General features: G+C 37.9%; 1 protein-coding gene across 1 annotated transcript in view; it reads right to left on the bottom strand.

The window, feature by feature from the left end:
* Positions 1 to 25,802, bottom strand: part of MYO16 (myosin XVI) — a 322,187-nt gene that overhangs the window by 152,153 nt on the left and 144,232 nt on the right. The window contains exons 15-16 of the mRNA XM_009276139.1: positions 14,029 to 14,146; positions 6,569 to 6,716 (exon numbers count right to left, since the gene is read on the bottom strand). Of these exons, the coding sequence (XP_009274414.1) occupies positions 6,569 to 6,716; positions 14,029 to 14,146 (266 nt within the window). The remainder of the gene's footprint in view (positions 1 to 6,568; positions 6,717 to 14,028; positions 14,147 to 25,802) is intronic.

The raw sequence follows: 25,802 nt of genomic DNA, 5'->3' as shown, positions 1-25,802 counted from the left end.
ATAATTCCAGTATAATAATTTGAAAATTAACTTTCTACTCAGCATTCATTACAAAAGAAGTATGTTGGAGTAGGATAATAGCAAAATGAAAAATTTCAGACACTGCCTTTGAGAATCACCTATACATAGTCATCCAGTCTTTAAAATTCCTTATCCTCTGTAAAATGTCAAGTGCACTTCTAATTTTTGAAGGTCTTGGTTCGTGTGTTAGTAGGGTGGTCAATGCTAAGTACAGGAAAATGAACACAAAGAAAGTAGAAACGAGTGATAAGTTATCTGTATGATTTCATGCAAGATAAAAAATAGGTTGGGAAAGGAAAAGGAAGTGGGAGACTAATTCAGATTTTTCTTCTTCTTCACTCACATCTTTACTAAGAGAACTGGAATGCCAAAAGATCCATGGCAAAAAAATCTTAGGGGTGACAGACAAACTACGAATCATTAGCTTAATAGTTGCCACAAGAGCTGCCATGTATGAAAGTGTTAATTAAGTACAAGTTTACGGGCAATATGCTAAAGAAAATACACATATTGAAGAAAATATACATATGCAAAGGAGAGCAATTAATAGAGAACTTTGAAGATTTAGCTGTTTTTTGATAATGTGGGAAAAAATTAGATATTCGTTAACTGTCATTAAAAATTGATGAAGGATCTTCTATGATTCTGCAGGGGTCTTGAATGCCCTCTGCCCCCTCAAGGGTCTAGCTGCCTGGGCTGTGCGAGAAGCCCCTTTGGCTCTGAAGCGGCTTTTGAGCTCAGGTGTTGGGCCTTGGTACTGGCCTGATCTGGGGTCAGACATGCCTGTGCCCAGCCACAGACCCCTCTGACCCCCACCTGTGGGCTCATGTCCCGGCCTGGTCTCATCCTGTCCCCATCCCCATGGCCCTGCCCAGCTCTCTGGGTAGTATCTGACCCCACTGATCATCCCTGGACCTGCTGGGTGCCACAGGGATGTGCCAGGAGAGTGAGGGCCCTGCCCCACTGCCACCCTTGGCTCCCTGCTCCTCTGCCCGCGTGGGGCAGCATCTGCCCCGGCTCCTCTCTGGCCATTACACAGAATTGCCTACATCTTGGAAAAGGCACTGAAAACTCACAACTCAAAGGAGGCCTAGCAAAACTGTTGCTAGCATTTGAGAAAGATTTCAAGGTTCAAAAGTCTCACCCAGTGTGATTTCCCTGGATGTGCCTGAGAAGAGAGAATATTTAAATAAAAGTAGAAATGATAGGCTGCTACTATTTGCACAGAAGAATCAGGAAGGGGTTTTGGCCAAGTAGAACTAGAAGGACTTGACCCTCATGGCCATTCAGCTGCAGGGATGGTAAGCCTAACATCTACCACAGCTTTTCTCCCCTCCTGTGCCCATACATCCCACAATGGAAAAGCTGAGGAACCTGAGTCTGATCTTTACCTTCCTCCTAAATTTAAATACAATGAATGCCATTATCCTGAATGCCTGGAGTTTTATTCTGTCAGCAGGATTTTAAAACAAAGTTGATCCTCAACAGTGAAGTTCATGGAGCCTCAACACTAGACTTTATTGGGGTGAGACTGAGAATTTTGGTACAAACTTATGCTGAGTTTCAGCACACAGAGTCTAATGGCAGTTTGGTAAAGTGATGTAATTTGGCACTTCATATAGAAATTATTATTCCAGCAGGACTACCACCTGTGAGAAAATCTGATGTAACCCTTCCAAATCTAGTTATTTCATTTACAGTATTTAGATCCAACCAATTTTGTAAGACAGGTCTAACACCTGTTTGGATTTCCCTCTAGTCATCAGGCACAGATATCAGCAACAGGTAATTTGTGAAGCAAAGGGATCAAAATGGTATTGTGTACAACTTTTCTCTATGAATTTACCTTGTATCATTAGACTGCCACAACTACATTTGTAGACAAATGGCACAGATAGGGAAAACTGTTAAGTTATTTTCAAGATTGATATTTCTTTCTGTTGCATTTTAAATGAGAAAATAATCAAACAATTGGAAAGAAAAATGGCATCCAAAGATAAAAGGAAAGAAAAGGAAGAGAGAAGGCATGGAAATATGCAATGTCTTCCTGGCTTTATACCTATAGCAGTTAGAAAACAAAGAGGCTGCCTCCTAAGTAAGTTGAATTGGGGAAAGTTGGAGTAAGTGGCCACTCACAGTCTTGAAAATTCTCATCTTGAGCTCTTGTGTGTGAGAAAGGAAAAGTGGGGATCAATATGGATGATGCTAGAATAATCACCATTTTACACACATTGTATTAGTTCTTGTTAGAAAAGATGATGACTGGAACACACAAAAAATCAGACATAAGGCTTTGCACTTAATGCCTCTGAAAAATGTCTACTGGGATCTTTTCTATACCATTCACTTTCCCTCACTGTAATCTCGAAGCCCCTTTTGGAGATCAACCTTATCCTTTAGAGTTGGGAATTATTTCCTCAATTATCAAGCAAAGAGGTTCTGATCAGTTTAGATTTTAATGAGAAATTCAATCACTTCACTAAAATTACTACTTTATACAGGAAATTAGTGGAAAGTTTTCTTATTGACAGTGAAGAGGGCACCTGCACTGAAAAACTGTAAAAGAAGATACACCAGTTCCGTGAACTGATCTACAGCTATTGTTGCAGAAGAGTTTCACTGCTTTTTAAGGGGTGGGAGAAACAGCACAGGCAGAGAGAGCACGCATTGCAGTGCATATCATTGTTCTATGGGAAGAAGGAAAGTTTTGCACATCTGGGAACAGAAGTCTGAAAATACAAACACAAAATGCACTTCCTGATCATAATCCAGCTTCTGCATGAATTTGTATATTAACATTTTCCCCAGCTTGAAGTTGTTCAGTTTTACACATACAGCTTATTTACAAGCAGTATTATTTCAACCTACAAATGTTGGATGACAAAGATCTGACATTACAAGGGAGGACTAAAAACCGTCTGTCAGAATCACCTTGCAATACTGAGAGCATTGTATCAGTTCGCCTATGCTACCAAAAGCCGTAACAGTACAATCAATGAGGAGAACTAGCAGCCTTGTTTAAACGGAAAATGGTGACAAGTTGAACAGCTGCCAAACTCACCATCGTTTCTGAAACCATTTTCTATAGTTAAGTAGCCTTAAGCTGTGTTTCTAATATACATATACAAATGTATATATATATATACATGATTTTTAATGACAGTATGTCTGAGTATCTTGCACATACCTATTACACAAAGACATTCTTATATTGTTATATATACTACAGCTTTGGAATACCAATGCTAATATGAAGCAATTGGCCCATAATAATAAAAGCAGGCCTTTCCACTTTTTTCTGTGAGATTTTTCCCACATTTTTTCTTTCCTGTCTTCCTCATCTCTCTTTTTAGTACCCTTTCTTCACCAGAGTTGAAGACCATTTACAAGCTGATCTATCACCATTTGCACCTCTCTTCTTTGCTCTCTGTTTCACTTTGGTTGCAAGATTCATCACTAAGGTAGTTCCTACTGTAACTATGAGGCTTAACTTAATGTACTAGAAAAGCTAGTATATACTCTTATTATGAGGCTAAACTTCACATGCCAGAAAAGCAATGCTTACAGTAATGGACTGTATCTGCACCCAGCAAAAAATATCAAGAGTAAATCAAGAGCAAATTGAGAATGTAACTTCAAATCTCTAATCTCTCTGTATAACACGTCATCATCAAGATAAACAAAGTTCTGCAGTTCTTTTGAAACACACTAAAATGATAGAAATTTTGGAAATGTCAATCAAGGATCTGCTGATAAAAACCAGCTTCTGAATGTAATGAACACGTGGGAGTAGTTGTTGTCAATCAAAAAGCCTTGACTTGCCCTTTCAAGAGTCTCTCTTCATTTCTGATATGCTCCCCCTGCTAAATCTTGAAAAATGATCTTACCTTTCAAGAATTGCTTCTGTCTTTACCCATCATGATCCACATGCAGATATGGTGGGAGATGTATTCATTCAGATCCCTCCCTACATAGATTTAGATGGCTTGCTACTTTAAGATCCTAGTTGTATATAGGTTCATATATATATGTATACAAAGTGGCCAGCTATTTGTCTTCGTATGCTTCCCTAGCAGTCATAATGCTTGCAAGAACATACACTCAAGTTTCTGAGCTCAAGCTCCCTCTCAGGACGGCATGAAACACCACAGAATTACAACCTAACAACTCCCCTTACACATTGGGGTAAAACCCCAGCCTTACTGAAACTCTCAGTGTCTCCAAAGGGGAAGGATTTCCCCTTTTAGTTATTTAAATTAACTCTTAATCCAGGATTATAGACTGCTTAATACATGAACTACCTCTCACCTTTTACAGCATCAAGTTTAAGAATAACCATTATTGACAATACTGCTTTGACTCTATAAGGTACTTTTATTTAAAATGAGAATAAAACCCCAATGCTATGTCTCATTTCTCATATTGCAATAGCTTAAGCAAACAATGAAAAAATAGGTGTATCTTGTGATCTTAACAGCCATTATTTACTAAGATCATTTAATCTTCTACATAAAAGTTCAATATTAAACAACACAAAGAGGAACAGAAAAATTATCAAAAAACAGTTGGGCATGAACCACCTATAGTTTCAAAAGGACTATTATCTAATTAAATTTGCTATTAGAGTCAAGATTACACTTGCTTAAAGCAAACATGACAAGTTCACTTACTGATGTTACCAGAATGATATGATCTCATCAAAATTTGATTAAGCCAGAAATCAGAATTTATAACAGAGGCCAAATCCTGCTTTCTGATTCATGTATGAGTTTGATCTTATAGAAATTCACCCCTAGTTTAACTCTATCAATCAAGAAAGATCTGGCCCACTGAACTACTACACTCAGGAGTTTAAGGTAAGAAATATTTGGCCCAAACTCTCTCTCAATAATGCAAGATACAATCTACTCTATGTAGCCAAAGCAAAGCTTTATTGATAAAAGCAGCTTTATGCAAATGTTCAGCTATAAATTACTTCTAAAGAGTTGGCACTGCAATGTTCAGACATCTATTTAAAAATACTATTTTGTTCTTTTTGGGTGCTTATCAGATAAACTTTGTTCATGTGAATCTAATTATTCAGGTTTTTGCTAAGTTCTTTCCTGTTGGAGCTTCTTGCAAAGTGACTTCAAACTGTTTCATTTTCTGAATAAACTGAGTGATTCCAAACAACTTTTGCTAGAAGAGGAATAAATTAATGATAGGGAGCTCAGAATCCTTTTGGTCTTCAAAGCCTTCAAAGGATTTAAAACATAGAATTTAACTCTTCCCGTCCCCCTCTTTGAAGTGGGTCATTTTTAGTAAAGCAACTTAGCCTCAGGTTTCTTCAGAGCTAGTGCATTACACTATTCTGCGTAGTACCAGAAGTGCTAACAGCTTAAAACATTACCAAAGAATGGTAGTCTGAAGAGTAGTGTTTAAGAAAAAAATCAGAAACAAGTAAGTTTTTTCTGCAAAAATTAATGTGGTATCTTTCTATTTACAGGCCCCAAATCTAGGAATACTATTTTATTCAAATACTAGCCAGAGTGGAAGATAGAAAAGTTGAGAGAAAAATCCATGGGAAAAAGCCTTAGATATGAAAAACTCAAACCACTCACTTCACATCACTTTAATTACTATTGGTCTTTTTACATTTACTCACTATACTCATTATAAACTTAGCCAATTTAAGAGAAGATCATTAATGCCAAATAGGATTCTCTCATTTCAGTGATATTTCTTAGCAATCACCTAGAAAAGACTGAAGAAAGAAAGGCAAATGATCTAAATCAGGAATATGTTTTCATTGCAAAAGAATTTGAATTAATAAATTTTGAGATACCCCCAAAATTTCCTGAAAAACCAAAAACTTCCACTTATATTAAACATTTAGAGTGTATTCAGCCTTAGACACACTACATTTAGGTGTCTATATACAGCTCTTTATATTTAAGCTCTTACTATTAAAGGGGACGTAGTCATCACAGTTGGTGAAGCCACAAATGTGGGTCAGTTCACCCTGAAGCACATATCTACATGTAACTCTACACAGAGCTGAGTAGATTCAATCTCCTTTGATTGCAAATGGGAGCCAAGACAACCAGCTCATGTGGAGACACATACAAAGACCTAATTTTAGGTGTTGGGTGTTGAATTCTATCCTTGGTTTCAAAGCAGTCAACACTTTGTTTCTGTTTTTCTTAATAAAGATGAAGTAAAGTAAATCTCAAAATGAAAATGGAAATATCAGTTACATATGGTGAAATTTCATCAAAATCAACACATTCCATAAGAAAAGTCTAATTTTAATAAAACAGTCTTTTTTAGTTTCCTTCCTTTTTCTCCTTTAAGGCAATAATCCTAATGGATATAAGACTGATCTTGTTAAGAGGCTGTACATGTACTCCAGAATAAATCCTCATGAACAGGTACTCAATAATAAATAATTTCAGAGCTCATTGAAAAGTTATGACACAAATGTAAACTATTGGAGGAAGGACCTCAACAGCAAAGAGGCACTAAAATAAGAAAAATATTAATACTAAATATAAAGTTATTTTCCTACCTGTGTGCAGACAAATTACTGAGGTACAGGGTGTATTTTTCTTCAGCAGACAGCCCATCCATCATCAAGTAAAAAACATGAAAATTACTCTGTTTGAGAGGTTGCATAATGACACGAGACTTCTCCAACATGTATGTATAAATCCTAGCTGATTGAGAAACAAACAAATAAATTCATCATTATACTGATTGTTCTAAACTTAAAAATTTTAAACCATTCACCATTGCAACACTAAGAATAAACAATGTTTCTTATAAAACAGTCTGAGGTGAGCATGATATCAAAAACATTACTATTCATTCTACCATGGTTTTCTATATAAATCGCATATAAACCCCTCATTCCATTAAAATTAGTGGAACAAATGTCTTACCTTACTTACTTACTGTCTTACATTACCTTTAAAATTACTTAATTTTAAAGATAATGATGTTGATTTGTACTCTGTTTTACTTATTTGAGGAACCAGTTGTCATATTTGGGAAGACTTTCTAAGAGGCAAGCTGTTAGCCATCTCACTGAAGTGTAGCCATCTGAGCACTGACATCTATTCTAAGCTCCCTCTTAATGGAGAGAGAAAGATGCAAGAGAGATTCAAGACATCTTAGAAAAACTGCCCTTGGAACCATTTCCTCTTTCTCTGTTGGCAATCAGGAATGCTCAGATTAATAGTTTAGATTAACCACCTAACTTCTAGATGGCTACTTCTAGAGGGCTACAAAGAGACAAATCCTCTACAGAACTGGTCATCAACAAGCTCACTAACCTGTGCCTGGGGAAACACGGGCATCTCAGAAGGGTTATGATGAGCTGGCCAAATAAGAAGCCATGTGAATCAGCACATCTGGGAAGAAGGTGAAGGAGGACGAACCTGACCACGATTTGCCTACAGAAATGCTGATTACAGGATCACAGACAATCTGAGGCCCACTAAGGTTCTGAAAGAGGCAAAGCACAGAAGCAGAGGAAATATTGGACCCTCAGATCCATTCACCTGCTTCACCTAATTACAGGTATTTTAGACATATTTGTGAAGAGACAGAGGGACATTCACGGTTTTGGGCAGACTACTCTTCAGCCCTCCACTGAGTGTACACCACCATGCAGTTCCAGATGCATAAGGCTAAAGAGAACACGGGAATGCCTAACTGTAGCTAGAGGTCAGGGCCCTTCCTGTGAGCGAGGACCTGATTCCAGCTCCCATTTACCCACTGTTTGTACACTTTATCTCATCATTGCTTAAATACTAGCTGTGGTGCAAAGACCAGAAGCATGTCCCTTCACACACAACTGAGCACCCCCACCACTAGGATGCAGTACATTCTGTTGCAGCTTTACCCCTTTCAATCTCTGCAATGTGGCAGAGCTTTCACAGGGTCTTAGCGAGCATCCTTAGCCTGGAAAAGACTGTTGAGTTTAGAGGATAAGGTGCACTTCTCAGCAATGGAGGAGCTATATTTTTGAAACCCTGTAAGCAGAGGAGGATATTAAACCATAGCTTCCCATAGTCTGGATGACAACCAACTCATCTAAGACTCCTTCCTTTATGAACTGGAAGTAGTTCATGAACATTCAGTGATAGAAAATACTGGTACATGCATCCTGTAGCACAGTAAGTATGTTCTCTAAACACATACCGTTTTTGAGCCACTCATGGTTTTTTAGAATTTTTTTTTAACTTATTGGAAGCAAGTGGGGATTAAGCATAAAACAGCACTGAGTTATTCAGTGCAGTCAAAACTGTGGCATTTCTAGGCACAAGCAGAAGCACAACTTCAGGTGTCTGACAGACCTGAAGTTTGAAGGCAGAGTGGGAGTTTAAAGACTTCTAAAGATGGGGATAGTTGAAACAGTATTTTCAGAATCAGTTTTGGACTCAAAGGTATCACCCAATGCAATGCTGAGCAAAGCTATGAAGGTTAGATCTCGGTGTGTGAGTGTGTATCAGAAGCACGGTAGTTGCATTAGCCTAATGGCTAGGATAGAAGCCAGAATGTCATGCTCCTGCCACCATACATCTGCTAATATCCACAATAGCTCATTCAGAGTTAGCTTGGTTATTGCCATACCATCTGTGTTTGTCTGGTAATTATATTTTAAATTTCACCTAAGTATTTTCCTATCTTTTGGAGAGCTCTAAGTTTCTGTCTATACTGTTAAATTAAACACAACAAACTTGAAGTTACTTGAAGTTGTGTGTATGAACACACAGAAATGCAGCCTGTGAGAATATTGTTGAAAGACAGTGTAGAGTGGAGGGAAACAAAATTGGTGAACGTTGAACATATTGTTTTGAGAAAGGTCTCAGCAGTTAAGTGTTGTCCCTGAACTAAGTATAACTATGCACGGCCTCACAACGTGCTACTCTGCACAGGCCAAACCATCCCAGACACATCCCAGTTAAGCAGTACGGAAGGTCACTGGTACACTACCCAGGGGCATCTTCCACACTTTCTTTTATTTAACAGCACAGGCATGGCCTGATACATGTACTGGCAACCAAAACCATGCCTGGGATTCTAGCTACAGAAGAGACAGTAGGACTGACAGAGGAGAGTTGTACGGCTGACTTGCTGAACCAAGGAGACATGCTCTGGCCCATTTAATCATCCTACAAAAAGTAGAAGTGAACTCTTGCTATTATGGAACCTATATTATGAGAAATTGTGTATCAGCCATCTAGCCCTCTCTGTTGCTACATTACGAAAAAAAGAACTGTGCTGGAAGTAAGAGGGCACACTTGGGAAATCATTAAGCTGGTAGCAGGATGTTTCTGGCTCCAGTAACTTCGCAGCATACTACAAATTGAAGCAATGCAATCTTAACCTATCATGGCAGGACTGGCCCAGACACACACTTTCATCAGAATCAATCATTATCTGGCTGCCATTCCTACAGGGTAAAACAGAATAGATGAACCTGAAGGATGATTTCCATCTTTTATTGTGCTTGTAACTTATCTCTCAGTAAAACTAACCCTACCACCAATTAATTTGAAAAGAGGTCATTACTAATCTTTAATCACTTTTTTTGTGTGCAATGATCTTCACTAAGGCTTTTGTAACTATCAGTCAGGTGTTTTTAACATTCATTGATTAGTAAAAGCAAGAAAAATGTTACTGGAGGTCATCTATCTGATTAATTAATACATTTAACTTTAATGATGGGCAACACCACTTATTTAGATGACAATTAATTCAGCCCTTTTCAGGTACTTCAAGGCACCCACTTTAATAAGGCTAAATCCAGTTCATCTCAGTTAGCATCTCCAGCAATGGGAAGAGCTGTTAAGAAAAGTCGAGCTTCTGATCAGCAAGAATCAAACACAGCACCATCTTAATGGAGCTAAAGTAACTCATAAAGAAAACTATCATGGTAACATGATTTTCTACAAAGTGAAATGATATGTTCGTTAATCTATGTGTGAAATAAAAGGGAAAAATAATAAGAGTTCCAGAGCAAAGTCTGCCATTTTTGTGCAATGTTAACTGTGCACAAGGAAATTTGTACTTCCTTTAACAGATCACTTGACCTACTGAGCAGCTACAAAGTCAGCAAGTGATCTCTGTATTGAAAGTGTGGCCAGTGAAATCTTTCTTCCAGCTATGCATTCTTTGAAACTACATTGCTCTTTCTCAAAAACCATGCTGTCCTAAACACAGCTATTGCTAAAGACAAAATAACACTTGGAAGTTCAGAGCTGAAACACAGTACAAACTGGCTCCAGTCTTTCTTATACCAAAAAGGAAATTCATGTCTGAAACTTTTTATTGATAAAAAAATGTTTGTAACACACACAGGCAAATATGCATTCTGCTTCTTTTTACAAATCAAATCAGATCCTTCCATTTCAGTGCAACTTAAAAAAAAAAAAAAAATCAGGCCTTGCTTTTCAAAAAGTGAAGACTGAGAAAAGCAAGGCCTGAAAAGCAAGGTAGGAAAATCTGGAGAATAAGTTTGCTTGATTTTCTCTTCCTAACCTCCTTTTTTAGTAATTTGAGGATACTGACAGAAGCCTTACCTTTCATCTTAGGAATTATGTCAACTTACCTGAAAGACCATTTACTCTCTCCCTTTCCAAATAAAAATAAAATGCAGTAATTTTACTTCTGGAAATAAATAAATAATCAGTCTTTTATTACTATGCAGTGGGTGTGAATCATCGTATATGAATGATTATGATTTTTTGGCAGAAGATCAGTCTTTGAGTTCTCTTAAGTATGAATTTATTTTAGAAACTTAATGAAATCACTGGCCTGTAGTTTATTCTGTATTTGTTCTGACGTAAGACTTTTTACTAGTTCCCACTGCCTTATCTTATCCTGTCACAAAGAACAATGACTTAATCTGGGTTATACCTTCTCCACTTGTTTGATTGGACTAAAGTAATGGAAGGTACCTGACCACAAAGCCACTTGTCACAGAAAAACTCCCATTGGAACCCAACATCGCAGCACACCTCATCAGAAACAAGAGTCAGAGAAGACACATAAAACCTCTACGGATATCTGTACTGGCTTTGAGTAGGACCATGCTCAAGAGCTCCATCCTTGTTTTCAAAACTTCGTGGCAAAGATCCAGTTTATGAGAAAGACCGAATCAAGCCTATAGATGAAAATTATGGCCAATGTTTCTGTTATTTAGCTATATTGGACTTTCTGCTATAAGAATAAACCTTATGTGACAAAAGCTGGAGCATTTCCAGGGTCTAAGCATAAAAGAACTTCAGCATTAACAAAAAGCTGTCACAAACTTCACCGATGTCCACTCAGAATACAAGGAATGCTACCTCGAGCTTGCCCTCTATAATAAAAATGTACACATGTACTTTGCATGCTCCTTCCTTAGTAAATTGTTCTGGATCTCCACTCTTAAGATCTGTCTGTTAAGGAGTTCAAACAACCTAAACCCTTTGATGGAGGCAGTCTACTGTTGCTTGGATTTTTGTTTACAAACCAGACATATTTAGCCCAGTTTGCCTCAATGAGTTATAAAGTCATGTCTCAGCAGAATCAGGTGCTCTGCATATTTACATTTTTCATTCATGTTTAAACAGTGCAAGACAGTAAATACTGCTGCAAATGATCTTGCAAATAGATACAGAGTATCACTGGGTGGGATTTAAACCAGCCAAAGACAACATGCCTGATTCTTTTCTCATTTACGGTGGTGTAAATCTGGGACAATTTCACCCAGAAGTGATGCTTAGCAGTGGCCTAGAAAAGGCAACATCTACAATGCAAATCAAACAGCATGAACAACTGTACCTTAAAAAAAATATAAAAACCACTTTCACGGCTGTACTGGGGCTTCTCATTCTTGACTCTAAATTACAGAACTTTTGGCTACCTTAGATTTGGTAAGAGCAATTGATCCAATTCCTAAATATTTGAGGAATAGTAGGGCAGAGAAGTAATTTGTTTATATTTGTTAATGGACTTGACTACCCCTAGATTTTCTCATTTAATGCCTATGGTTTGAAAGTGATAAAAACACAGCATTAACGTACCAGCAAACTGACATGAGAGCGTGGTTAACTGATTCCACATTTATATCATTCACAGACAAGGGCTGTGAATTAAACTGGCAAGTCTGCGTGAAGCTGCTTGAAAACTCAAGTCCCAGCAATCTCAAGCAAGGCACCCAAAAACTGTGGGAACACATGGCCTTGAGGCTTCCGTTCCTCATCTGAGGAACTGAACGACCCAACCTTAGGTCAGAAGTACTGTGAAAATGAAGCCATTTATGTTTCTGAAATGCTCATACAGTGAAAAATGTTGATGGAACAACATAGAAAATCCACAGAAAAACTAGCCTTCTGTTTTTAGAGCAGAATAAAATGGCACAAGCCACGCATGAATCAATGAAGGGAAAACAAACTATTTAGTAGCAGATCACTGAAGAAATATAGTCCATTCTCTGCACTGAATGAAGCTGGGGAAGGAGGGAGGGAGGGAGGGGTGGAAAAACAACAGCATTAAATTTGTATGCGCAAGGTAACCCAAGAGTATCTCAGACAACTTCAATTCTGGCATTTCCTAATGTTCGCATGCTTGACTTTTCAAAATTAGTATCATTTTCATCTGTTTGTGTTTGTGCTCTGTGTGTGTAACAAAAAAAGAAAAGGCGTGCATGCAATGTAATTGTGATAACTAAGTATACTCAAATTAAATATATACAATACAAAGGATTTATAAAATGTTAATTTTAGGGATTGAACTTTATTTTTACGACCCCAATTCAGATGCTATATAGTCCATTCTAAAATTGACATCACTTTCTTTATATTCCTCCCACAAGAGCTCATAAATGAAAAAAAAAAAAATCATACTTTTTAGTTTTACATTTTCTTTACAAATATCCTATAAATATTGTAAAACAAACCAGAAAAAAGTGATAGTAATTTCCAACGCAGTGACATTTTCACTGAAGAAACTGTCATATTTGGTAGGGTACAGTGAACTCTCTCAAGAAAATGAATTGTAATTCCCACTATGAAATATTTCCAAAGAATATTTTTAGGAAACTCTTCTGAAAGTATAAACACATTTAAGATGATAAAAAATGAGTAGTTTTGGAAATGTTTATCCAAGGGGATCTAATTTACTTGGATCAAAAGCATGTCTCACCACACAGATTTTCCATCCAGGAAGATCAGTGCAAGTAGGAACTGTCTGTGTACAGCTATTTCTGCACACACCCCTTGCTTTAGCACAGAGTAACTTTATGATGACCTATGCAGACCAGAAACGAAACCTTTCCCTGACTGCCTCCAAAGATCAGAGTTTTCAGAATCAAACTGAAGTTTTGCCCAATATTCATTTTTTTTCACTAATGAACGCTTACTGGGGATTAGCAGACTCCCACTTACTCTGAAAGCAGGCACGAATTCCACACTACCTTACCTCTAATGAGAAAAAACATCAGTATGATTCCTAGTTCCTTTACAAGAAGCTCAAAGCTATAATAAATTACTTCTAATTTCAGTATTACAGAGTACATTCGTATTTTGTTTGCCCTAAACAGATGAGTTTATCACTTATTTAAGGGATACTTAACATACCCAATCCAATATTAGATATGAATGCAAAAATTAATCTCTTTTGTTACCTTTATTTCACAGTAACGCGATACACAGCTGTCACAGTTTGCTAATCTCGGGTATAAAGGGAAATGGCATTTCCTGGGAAATGCAAGTGGTGTTAATTTTTTTTCTTGTCTTTCCCTGCCACCTAGTGGTTGCACAGAACAGGGCTCGCCCTCTTAACACTGTGCACTACTCTTGACAAGCTGTGAAGTCCCATGCTATTAAACATGTTCCTCTGACACTCCGTAAACCCCCCTTGCCTCTTACACATACTTTAAGGCCATTGATGCCTAACTCTGTGCGTGGCACACTGGGATCCCTGATCTACTAGTCTGCGGGTGATATCAAAATAAACAGATTAAATGGTACTTACCCGCTATTAATGTTTTTTTCTTCTCACAAAACTGTAGCTCAAAATATTTTATAAAACAGCTGGAAAAATCATTCAAGGGTGTCTTAGCATGTCCAAAGGCCTCCAAGATACAGTTTACCTGCAAGACAATGGTAAAGAATAAGAGAGGAAATAAACAGGAAGATATTTAAATAAACATCAGTGAGGTTGGCTCGTGATCAATAACTGGAGAAAAAAAAACCCAAAACGGTTTTTCAGCTTGGAATTTAACAAATTCTTTGAAAGTTTTTTTCTAAATAGAAATTAAAGTAAGATAGCTCAAAAGAAAGAAAAAAAGTGCTGTCAGAATAGTGGAAGTTGTAAATGGAAGGGGAAGACAATGGCTCACACTTGAGTTGTGTCCTTACAGGTAGTTTGGATACAAGTAACTGGAGTCACATGCCCAGAGCTGGCATGCTTAGCAAAAAGATTAGAATCTGACTGTAAAGTTACAGTCAGTTGATACTAATAACCAGCCAAAGGAATTTACAAGCTTTATATGATGCCAGAAATGGCATAAATTATTGATTTCAAATAGAATTACTTCAACATTATACTAGTGAAAAAGCGAGGAAAAAAATAGATTCTGACTTTTTTATGGCATCTCTCACTAATGCATTTCCATGTTACGTCTTCATGGTCACAGCAATTATTTTTAAAAGATTAAAAATTTTAAAAATAATAAAAATAAATATGCCATCTTTATTCCATGTTTTCTCTGTATTTACCTTTTTTGTGTTTAATTAATTTCTTACACTAAATGGATTCCCTTCAGCACTTTCCTCTTTTGCATCCTAAGAAATTGATTGCAAGATGGCCTCAATACACTCTTGGTCTGATATAACCATGGTTTGCTGAAGCTGGATGACCTAGATGGGGAGAGGTAGGAGGGAAGAGGGCTGTGGAGTGGCACAGATAATGTGTGGCTCCAATCACAAAGACAGAAGCTCTAAAAATCAGACCCTTCAGAATTATTAATTAAACCAGCTATTTGTGCAGTAGGTGGCAGCAGAAAACTAGTCAGCCTAGTTTTGGTTCCACTCCAGTAGTGTTGTCTGGGATGTATTTGCTCATTAAGCTAATTCAGCACTTCGTTTAACCTGTGCAGCTTTATTAACTTTAATGGTGCTATGCATAACTGCAGCAGGAATGAATTCAGGCTATTGTCTTCATTAAAGCACCTTAAAAGGCAATTAAACCAGAATCTCTACTTGATTCCCCATGGGTGGGATCTGCTACATCTACCTTCACTGTCTGAAGTCCCATCTAAGCTAGTTACAAAGGATCTTTCTATAAGCAAACGGCAACTCATTCTTCTTAATATGTGATGATTCTCTTCTGCCCACATTGACTAAGGCTCATTGCACATATGGCTACATCTATACTATTAAACTAAACAGGAGCAGGACTCTCTATCCTCTATGGTAAGTGGCATGCTAAGGTTCGCATTTGGACATCTACCTCTTCTTTTGCAGGATAGGGTGGACATACTGTTGTGAATGCTCCCTGGCAAATGCTGTCCTCTGAACTGTGGCAAGAGGATCTGTTAGGGATTTAAACTGTGTCAGGGAGCAGGGTGACAACTGCATGTTAGGGACTGTTGTTCAGTTTATTACCTAGAGTAGAGTAGGTTAAAGTAGTCTACAAAGTTAACTAATTTTTAGATGGAGAAAATTAGGCCTGGTCAGCCCCCTCCCACATTGATTCCTCTTCTTAACCGAGGACAGCATCGTATTCCATTTGCACTGGATCATGATGGCTGTCCCTGGGAATTTTCCTGTGGTCAGAAGACAAGTTGCAGCAGAGACAAGACTACTTCCCACACCTCCTGATTCCCACTGCTGCCATATTTGTACCCAAAACACAGAGGTTTCTGTTGCCTATTCACGAAGTTACTTATTTACTTAGTTCTACTCATTACGTAACCTGAACTTTAGGAAAGAAAAGGACTTGGAGGATCTGACCTGAATTTTGCAGTTCTACTTGAATAACACCTATGGTCTGAGCAGTTCAAAATTGTAAGTAAACCTGTGTAGGTAGTAAATAAAAAAATACACGGTAGAAATAGAAACCACTTGTAGGGCTCCTGGGTTTAAAATAAAGTAAGTGTCTTGTCACTATATAAGGGTATTAGTGCAACACTAGACTTGAAAATTTAAATCAAAAAAAGTGACAAAATAACAAGAGTATTCTTAACATTGTCATGTGAAACCTAGATTAACTGCATCAGTTTAGGAACACCATCAATGAATCAGATAGCACTGTGAAAAACACTTTAACATGGCAATTGTATGACTACACAAAGTAAAATAAAGCCACAGCTTATTCAGTTGTAATGTTTTCAGTGTCATCAGGCTTTTTAATGTCTTCAAAAAACACAAATGTAACACTGTTTTCTAAAATCCACCCAAAATCCATAGGACTTTTATTACCTTATCGGCTGGAATATACACAATATGAACCAGTGTACCTGTAGCCTTTCCCACATTGCAATAATCCTGATTTGTAGGTTGTCTGTTAGTGTCAGCTGTACTTCTGACACTATGTTATCATCTTTCTGGACCAGATCATGCAAAATTCAGGAAGAAAGCAGTGTGTTTTGAATGATGCATGTGATCCTATTAAAAAACCCCACAATGAACGATTCTAGAGTTCTGCTGGATATCATGCATGTGGCAAGTGAAACCTAAAAAAAAAGTATCTTGGGTTGACTGTAAGTGCTGCAGAGGAAGGTCACCAGAGTGGGTGAAAGAGTCTAAACTTTTTTTTTTTTTCAAGTATGAAACTCAGAACTGAGTTATGACAATGCAGACTGTGCTAAAACGTTCCATGTAAATCTGTCTCTGAGCTGGGATCTCAGATGAGAAGTTTCATCAGGAAAGGCAATTTTTTGAAAGAATTTGAATTGGCAATCTAGGGTTCAGCATAATTTAAAATGTCAGTATGAACCTTTACAGTAGTGTTACAGCTGTAACAATGAAACACAAGTTGCAATGTTCAGTCAAATGAAAACTTTACATTTACAATGTACTAGAAAGGACACAAATTCATCTGATATGTGAAGCAGGTTCTCATGATTTCGTGTTATGCCTTGGGCAGAATTTGGTTCTGCTGTGGGAATTCAATATGACTAAGCAAATACTCAGAACTCTTGCCTGTGTCATAAATATATTTAGTCTACAAATACTGGGCCATATAACTTTGTTCAGTCCTTACAGTTTTCCTGTAACTTTCCAGTTTCTGTCTTATATATTACTACTTCAGATGCCAGGCAATATGAACAATGAAGGTAGGAAGAAACAACAGAAAAGTGGAGGGATGGAGGAGGGAAGCAAACTCAATGGTGCACTCTAAGCATGGAGAAGGAAGGGAAAGAAGCAAAAGAGATGGAAAGGATAAAGTTAGTGAAGCCTGATTAAGAAATTCATGTAAGAATTTCTTACTTGAATTATAAGAAGTTGCTTTCTTTATAGACAACTGAACCAAACAAAATGTAATTTTATGCTCTTCCTTCATTTATCTGCTTGATCCAATTTAAAAGGCTGTTTCTACCACAGCCAGTTAGATTTTTCACAAGTACGATGGCCATGCTGGTTGGTCAGTCTGTTATCTGTATAGTTTAGTTTCTGAAAATGAGAGGGCAGCAAAATATAGTATCTGTCTGGCCATTGCTTTATCTATTCAAATCTCACCTCAAAGGAGAAATCAATTAAATAAAGGAAGAAACAAAAGAGGGAAGGACAAAAAGGTCTTCATACTCAGGCAGGGATGGGATCTCTGCACCATTCATTTTCATTCAACTCTTATGGGACATACACACAGCTCTGGTGAGTATCTTATTTGTTTACCTGGTAAACTGTAGTCTTAGGTGACAAGACAGATGTCTCATTACTATATGTGATGTGTCAAACTGCTTTTATCTATGTCCTCCATGTTCTATAATGAGCTGGAGTCTGACCCAGGACTTCAAACTCCTATTGGCATCAGTAGGAGGTTTGTGGTCCAAGACTGCAAAGGTTTGCAACCTGGATATATGTTATGCAAAGACCTCAAATAACAGGTCACAAAGCCATATTTAAACCAGGTCTTACAACAAAAGAAATCATGTGAAGTCAAGAAGGTCACTGTCACAGCTAATATGAAACTAGTATCTCTACAGGATTGACAAGGTGCTCCGTAAGAGCACTATCCCTTGCTCAGATCTTCAGCTTCTAACTTTCTGAAAGAGTTTCAAAAGTCAGATGATACTTGATGTCACCCTCTAAAATCTGCATGCATCTCTGCCCTCTTAACGACTTCGCTCTCCAAATGTTAATTGTACCATGCTGCCTCTGTTCTTAAGAAGGAGCATTAGCCTTCTGTCTTTATAATGGTAGTGTCCAAATTCCACGTTCCTTTGCCTGTTATCACTAACAGGAACAGAAAAAAGTGAACGAGGACATTAGTCCTGTGATACTCCTCCCCTAGAGACATTTCATACTCTTGCAAATTACTGATCTTATGCCTGTTTTGTCCAGAAAGTCAGTGAGCTTACAGATAGACATATCTTGCCCCCCACCCTGCCTCTTACTGCCCACTCACATTGGCCACTCCACTGGCACTTGTGTGTCATGATGATGAAAATAATTTTGTCCCTCCACAACATACTTAATCCAAAATCACAGCTGCAACCTGCTATGACTATACCACAGGTTACCAACAAGATTAGCAACAGTGGCTCTTCGGTTATTTCATCTGTTAAGGAACTTCTCTGAAGTTAAAACATCTCTGAAGTTTAGTACAGTCACAGTTACAGATGATGCCACTGAGCAGAACTGTTCATACATGTTTGAAAATCAGATCTGAAATAATTCATAGTTTGTAACAACTCACAACTTGTCCAATGTGTACTGCCCTTTATATCCAGCAGATAAATATTTGTATCATTCTGACAGCTGAACAAGACTTGATATTTAACAAAGTGTTGTAGTATTTTATTATTTTGCTTGCTTAGGTCCAACTTCATCTGCCAAAAATAGCTTCTTTAACAGAGGGCTTTTCCATTTTTCAGAAAAACTTTCTCATAACTGGAGAAATTGGGGAGATGGGGGTGGGCAGAAGGGATGCTAAAATAACATTTGATGCGCCTTTGATCGGTTTTGAGTATTACAAAGCAGGCCTGCAAATTACAATTAAAAACAGAAAAATGCCTTTATAAACAAAGGAACTGGAGTGTTCACTATGAGTTTCCCCACTTAACAATTAATTTGTTTCACTTTTTAAATAAAGCTATATTTTGTTTTTCACTGCAAGCTAACTGTGGCCCGGATAACACAGGACCATGCAAGGGTGCACAACGTGGACAGTTTCTGTCCCTTCTTGAATATTTCTTCCCAAGATTGCTGTTTCCTAAACATTGCAGTGACACAGTTACAAAGATTTGACACTCTCAGCTCAACTGTTAATTTTGCAGTGATTGACATTTTGTCCAGCAGCGTCAGGGGAGCTTGTTGGCTAAAATGGTTGCTAGAGTTCAGTTCAGGGGTCGGAATTCACTAGATCTTGGTTGCTGAAAGACAGACACAATGTCATTTAGTTGTTCTGTGCATTTCAAAGGGTTATGTGTATACTAGTGAAATATAGATTGAAGCACTGAGAAAGAAATGCCATGTTAGGTGAAGTTTTAATTGTTGATATAATTGTTTGGAACATTTTGGGCAATAAATAATTTAACAATGAAAAAGTAATTTGGCACCTTGAACCAGATCTTGTTTGTTCCATTTCCTTTGAGGTGGAGTACAATTTTTTGTAACGTCCCCATTGCCCACAATATCTTTGCTTTAACAGTTTAATTCTGCTTAGAGAGCAATTCCTCTTCTCTGTTTTAAATAATTGTTTCATCACTATGTTTTTCAAAATGTAATTTACAATATGAACATTGACTTCTTATAACTTTTGGTTGGTCTGTCTTACCAAGGTGGAGGATAAGTTAGCATTGCAGCAGAAAAGCATTCTTCCACAGTAAAACTTCCTTACAAGGCATTATGAAACAGGCAAAGCAAAGACGGCTTGTTTCACGGATAAAGAAGGTTAAATTAGGAAATCAACAGAGACAGTGTACTCCAAGGGAAAGGAAAATGGACAGAGAATTTGAAAGCCTATGCTCACCATGGGCTTTGGGCAGGTTCTGCTAAGCTTTCTCATTTTATTCCTCCTTTGGCTTTCTAACTTTCCTATATAACTACCTGATGGAGGGCCTGGTTCCTACTATTTCTTTATTAATATTTTGTTAATACAACCTCAATTACAACTCTAGTCTCCGTATCTTAAAATAATATGAATAATAAGAAAAAATAAACTCTGCTTTGAAATAAACCATTCAAAACTAAAATTGTTAGGAAAAAGTCCAATTTGAAGTGTGAAAGCATGTGAACAAAGAACACAAGATGTTCTACAACCAGGGGAACTAAAGAAGCTATATCCTGCAAATCCACTGCACTTGGATTATGATCCATCTCTTCTGCTACCTTGTGCCAGTCTAGCTGGGCCACGGGCACCATGCACACCGGCGAGCTCAGTGCTAAGCATGTGCTTACGGGACAGTCCACACGAACCGCCTGGCTGTTCCCTTTCAGAATAGCTGTGGTTGGAGTTACACCCGACTCTGTGACAGCTCCCAAAAACCACAAAGCCTGTGTGACCACCCCAGCTCTGAGACCTCCACGGTTGTTAGCGGCCAACAGGTTCAAAAGTTATTGGGTGGAGGGAGACTTAGAGGTGGACAGACAGAACCATCACATAGAAGTAGTTAGCCAAGGAAGTCCAGCTAAAATAGTCAAAAAACAGCAAACCCCAGGCAAGATTTTAAGAATTAATTCCTGCAAGTACTGAGACGTACATCTTGCTTACCCTCAATTTCTGCATATTAGCCAGGTTAGTCTATACCTTTATGAATTCAGATAACTGGATCATTATTGTTTGGCAAGTCAATTCCAAATATTTGTATCATTCTGACGGCTGAACAGTTCTGACCAAAGGTACCACATTCAGAAGTGCAGGAATACCTAACAAAACAAACAAAATCCTGCAGTACTTGAATTATAATCAGAAATGCTGGAAAACTTCTGACAGAATTTGTTCATATAAGATTTCCACCAGTTTTAAAGGAAGATTTAGATCAGCATAGATATGCATGCTGTTTTGTATGAACTGAAACCAATCTCTTATTGTACCACCCTAAACTGTGAGCGTTACTACTCCAAATTCCCACTCTGATAGTAAGATATAGCCAGGGAAGAGAAAGTAAGCTTGCAAACTTTTGGGGGACCAGAATAATTTCTTTCTTCTCAGTTTGCAGCGTACATAAGCAAGACACTGGGTCTTGCTCCATGACTGAGGTCTTTAGATTTGAAATAAGTATGTGCAAGCAAGACTGCTAAATATAAAATCACGTGTTTTGTATCATCAGTAGTGATACCTGTAACTGAACAACCCTGCATGTTAGTTGCAAATTATATTTCTAAAGTAAACTAAACTGGAAAGTGTATTTCTAAACATTTTTTTATTATAAATAGGATGTCCAAATCTATAACTGTACTGCAGTAGCCCATTGCACTTATAATACATTGAATTATAATGTAAAAATTAAAGACTTAACTTGAACAGAATGCCTGTGGTGATGCTAAACTGAAGAAATCAAAAGCTTTCAAGGCATTCCACTTTAAAAGTCAAGGATTTCTCTTCATTCCAGATTATTTGGCTTAAATATCTGATTTGTATCACAACAAAACCATTGGATATTGATATTCCTGGCTGCTAACATATACAAAATTGTAACATTTTATTTGATATATTCATTGGTTTTTTGATTCACCAAATTAGCCATCAGCATCCCATAAACCATTGGCTTGATTGACTAAGGATCCTTAGCTTTTAACAAGTCTATAAACTACACTTAGGCTTCCTACAGAGCTCCTCACTTATCTTGTCAGTGCATAATGCATTTTCATATCCTGAACAGCAGGAGCAAAATGCAGTCAGAAGGAAGTTAATTATGAAAAGTCCACCTATTGGCTATTTAAGAGCATAACATAATGTTATTTTATTCTGTAACTTGCATACAAATTTTATACAGTCAGCTCTTGGTGTTAAGCATACATGAGTGATAGTGGCTTGCTATAAACTAAATAATTGTGAATAACTGGTAGTAAACTCGTCAATAATTTGGCCAAATACTTTCCTGTTGCAAAACACTCTATTTCAGTGACTGAACACTTCACTAGGTGTGAAGTGACTGAAAAAAAAAAAGGTGGAAAGACGGATCCGGATCATCCGGAGCACTTTAAATCGATTTTTTTTTCCTTTTTTAACCAATTCAGTAGCAAAGACTTAATATGACGTTTAGGGGAATAGACAGCAGCAGAAAAAGACCAAAATCACAAAGAAAATTGAAACAGGCAACATTAAAGTGAAATAGTAGTAAGTTTTTTATTAAATTTGAAGATGAAAAGACAGCTTCACACAGTTTAAATGGGACATTATGAATGTTCTGCAAAATAAAGTGCTTTAACATTGCTGGAATTGTAAGAGTCTAAAGTGCAATTCTAAAACTTCTTTCAAACATGATGACGTATGTGTTTTTACCGTGGGAACACAAAGTTTTGACACAGAAGGTTGCCACTAGGTTTGCAGAGGGTTCCCTCCACTAGCAGTATGTAATAATGTTATACTAAGAACCCTATCTCAAATCTGTGTTAAATCTGCATTCTGTAAGGTTTTTAACATAATGCAGAGGTCAAACCAGAAAATGATAAACTTTAATTTATAAATTAGGGGTTAATAGGTATTTTTACGAGAAATATTCCTAATTACATGCAATTTATGAAGAATGGAGCAACGACAGAAGTATAAGTGGAGCTTTGAGTAGTTAACCTAACACATTATAGGGCACTGTCTGCTCCTTTGTCATTGCAGAAGATGCTTCAGTGTTCCACTGCCTGTTCTATCTTCTGTATATTCATACAGTACACACAGCCTCTGCAAAGCAAACGATCTGCTTGCAGTTGTACAGTTATTGGAATATTTTGCCATTTATATTTATGTATAATATTTTATGTAATGGGTGATTCATTTTACAAGACTAAAAAAGGATTTTTTTTTTTTACATTGTCTGCTTTGCTGCTTGGGGAGAGCCAGTCAACCTGCATGAAGCAAGGGGAGCAGACAAAGTAGAGAGTTGATGTGTCAGAGAGGTCCAACCAACGAGAGACAAAAATCAATCTCATGTACTGCAAAGCAAGTTTGGCAACGCTAGATTACCATTTTCTCGGAATCACGTAACGGAAGACAGAGGAATTCTACCACTAAACTGAGCAGTAAATTCCTGAACACTCTATACCTTCTAATTTAAGTTGCAAAACAATGGATTTCCTTAGATTAAAGAATAAACTTGAAAAAGATACTTTCAACACTTCGTTTTCCCTGCAAAGGACTGGTCTGCTCCTAAGTTAACTCCAGGATATATACTGGGACAGAAGTATTCTTCCAGATCTGTAAGGAAATACTTTGGAGATGGATATTTGCTGTTTGTGAATTGGTGTCTTCAATTTTTTGGGCAACTCTCCAAAGCAGCCCCAATAGGAAACTTCAAGATTTGCTAAATCTGTTTCCCATGTGAACAACACCTTACAAAAAAATCTTGCTGCTAGGCAAGAACATTTCACATTTGATAGATGATTTTGTTGATTTCCATTTTGATTTTTTTTTAATATTTTAACTACTCATTGGAAACTTTTCTTTGACTGCTCTTGGTCTTAAAGCTTGCCTTCTACTAAGCATTCTTAAGGTGATCTGATACAAACCAAGCTCCGTATGCTACAGAAAGATGGGAACACTTCCATACCTACAGTGTCTTTAGGCACAGAAAACAGAAAAGGTAAATATTAGGTGATGACACTACAAAAGAGAGAATTTTTCTTCATCTGGCACAAGCCCATGCTGTTTCTGCAAATAGCACGTAGCTTATCACTCCGAGAACAGCCATACTCATGACAGAAGTGCTGACTTTTTATTAGCTTGATTTCGTGCTCGGGGGAAGCCACAGTAGATCTGCAGCTACAAACCCTTTCCCTGTGATCACAGGAGCACTCACTGCCAAATCTCTGTTGTTTATTCCCAAAGAAAAGGGTGGAGTCTCTGCTTCCATATGCTTAATTGCTAACATTATCACACTCATTTGTGTGGAGTCAGGAGACTCCAACCATATCTGGCTAAGGATACAATATAGAAATGGTCCAGCCCTGAAGGGCTTCTACTCTAAATACATCACTAGAGAGAAGCAGCTAAAGAAAGAAAACCAGTAAAAACAAATGAACAAAAACCAGATGGAAGTTATATGAGAGAAAGAGAGAACAGGACAATAGTTATGAGCAGCATCATATACAATAAGCACAACTGCTCATGGATGAATGAATGATTTATAAAGATTCTGATCTCAGTGATGTGAATTAGTAATGCTTTGAGAAAGCTTGTTGTAGGGGACTTCGGTACAGAAATGTAAAATTCCTGGATCCCAGTCAGGCTTAAGCATGAAATAAATAGTGCTGTAAGACTCTACCCTGCCAGAAACTATGAACCTCTCCTTAACACACAAATGGGCTGAAAACTGAAGTAGCACTTTAAGGTCAGAAAGTAGAGTCTGGTAGTTCAGCAAGGGTTTCAAGACCATAGCTTCGGACTTAGGCAGCTAAGTTCCAACTCAGACAACTTCAGGTGCCTTCATCTCTTTTCATTATAATCTCTTGGGAAAATGTGGGAGGCAAAAATGACTAGACTAAGAAAAACAGTATGATTGAGGGTTACGCTGCATGCAGAATTCATTAGCAACAGTATGTGTCCAATAACAGCGTAATTCATGAATCATTACTAATGGCCACTAAACTCATGGGAAGTATCTTTTGTAATTACTCTTTGGCAGAAAAAAAATGAACTGAAAAACATTGCTAATAGAAAATAAACTTTATCTCCACAAAATAAACAAGCTACGAAGCTTGATCAAGATGATAGGATTAACATGAATAAGGGTACATTTTCTAATATTCTTCCCGGTCCTTTTGAAAATATTGTGGGTAGCTCAATGTACTGAAAATAAAATAAAAGACTTCTATAAAGAAATTACTGTTTTTTAAAATAACAAACTCAAACTTTTCAGGAAAAATTCAGATGAGAGTTATACATATTGCCATCACTTGGTTCTTCTCTGGCAGTGTATTGGGTTTGTGTGGCAAGGTTTTGGTAGCAGGGGGGCTATAGGGGTGGCTTCTGATAGAAGCTGCTAGAAGCTTCCTCTATGTCCAATAGAGCCAATGCCAGCCGGCTCCAAGAAGGACCCACCGCTGGCCAAGGCCGAGTCCATCAGCGACGGTGGTAGCGTCGCTGGGAAAACATATTTAAGAAGGGGGAAAAAAAACCTGTGCAACAGCAATTGCAGCCGGAGAGAGGAGTGAGAAAATGTGAGAGAAACAGCCCTGCAGACACCAAGGTCAGTGAAGAAGGAGGGGGAGCAGGTGCTCCAGGTGCTGGAGCAGAGATTCCCCTGCAGCCTGCGGTGAAGACCATGGTGAGGCAGGCTGTCCCCCTGCAGCCCATGGGGGTCCGTGGTGGAGCAGATATCCCCCTGCAGCCTGTGGAGGACCCCATGCTGGAGCAGGTGGATGCCCGAAGGAGGCTGTGACCCCGTGGGAAGCCCGTGCTGGAGCAGGCTCCTGGCAGGACCTGTG

Source organism: Aptenodytes forsteri, unplaced genomic scaffold (assembly GCF_000699145.1).
Source record: "Aptenodytes forsteri isolate BGI_AS27 unplaced genomic scaffold, ASM69914v1 Scaffold96, whole genome shotgun sequence".
Lineage (NCBI taxonomy): Eukaryota > Metazoa > Chordata > Aves > Sphenisciformes > Spheniscidae > Aptenodytes > Aptenodytes forsteri.
This window is presented reverse-complemented; position numbering and strand designations above follow the sequence as displayed.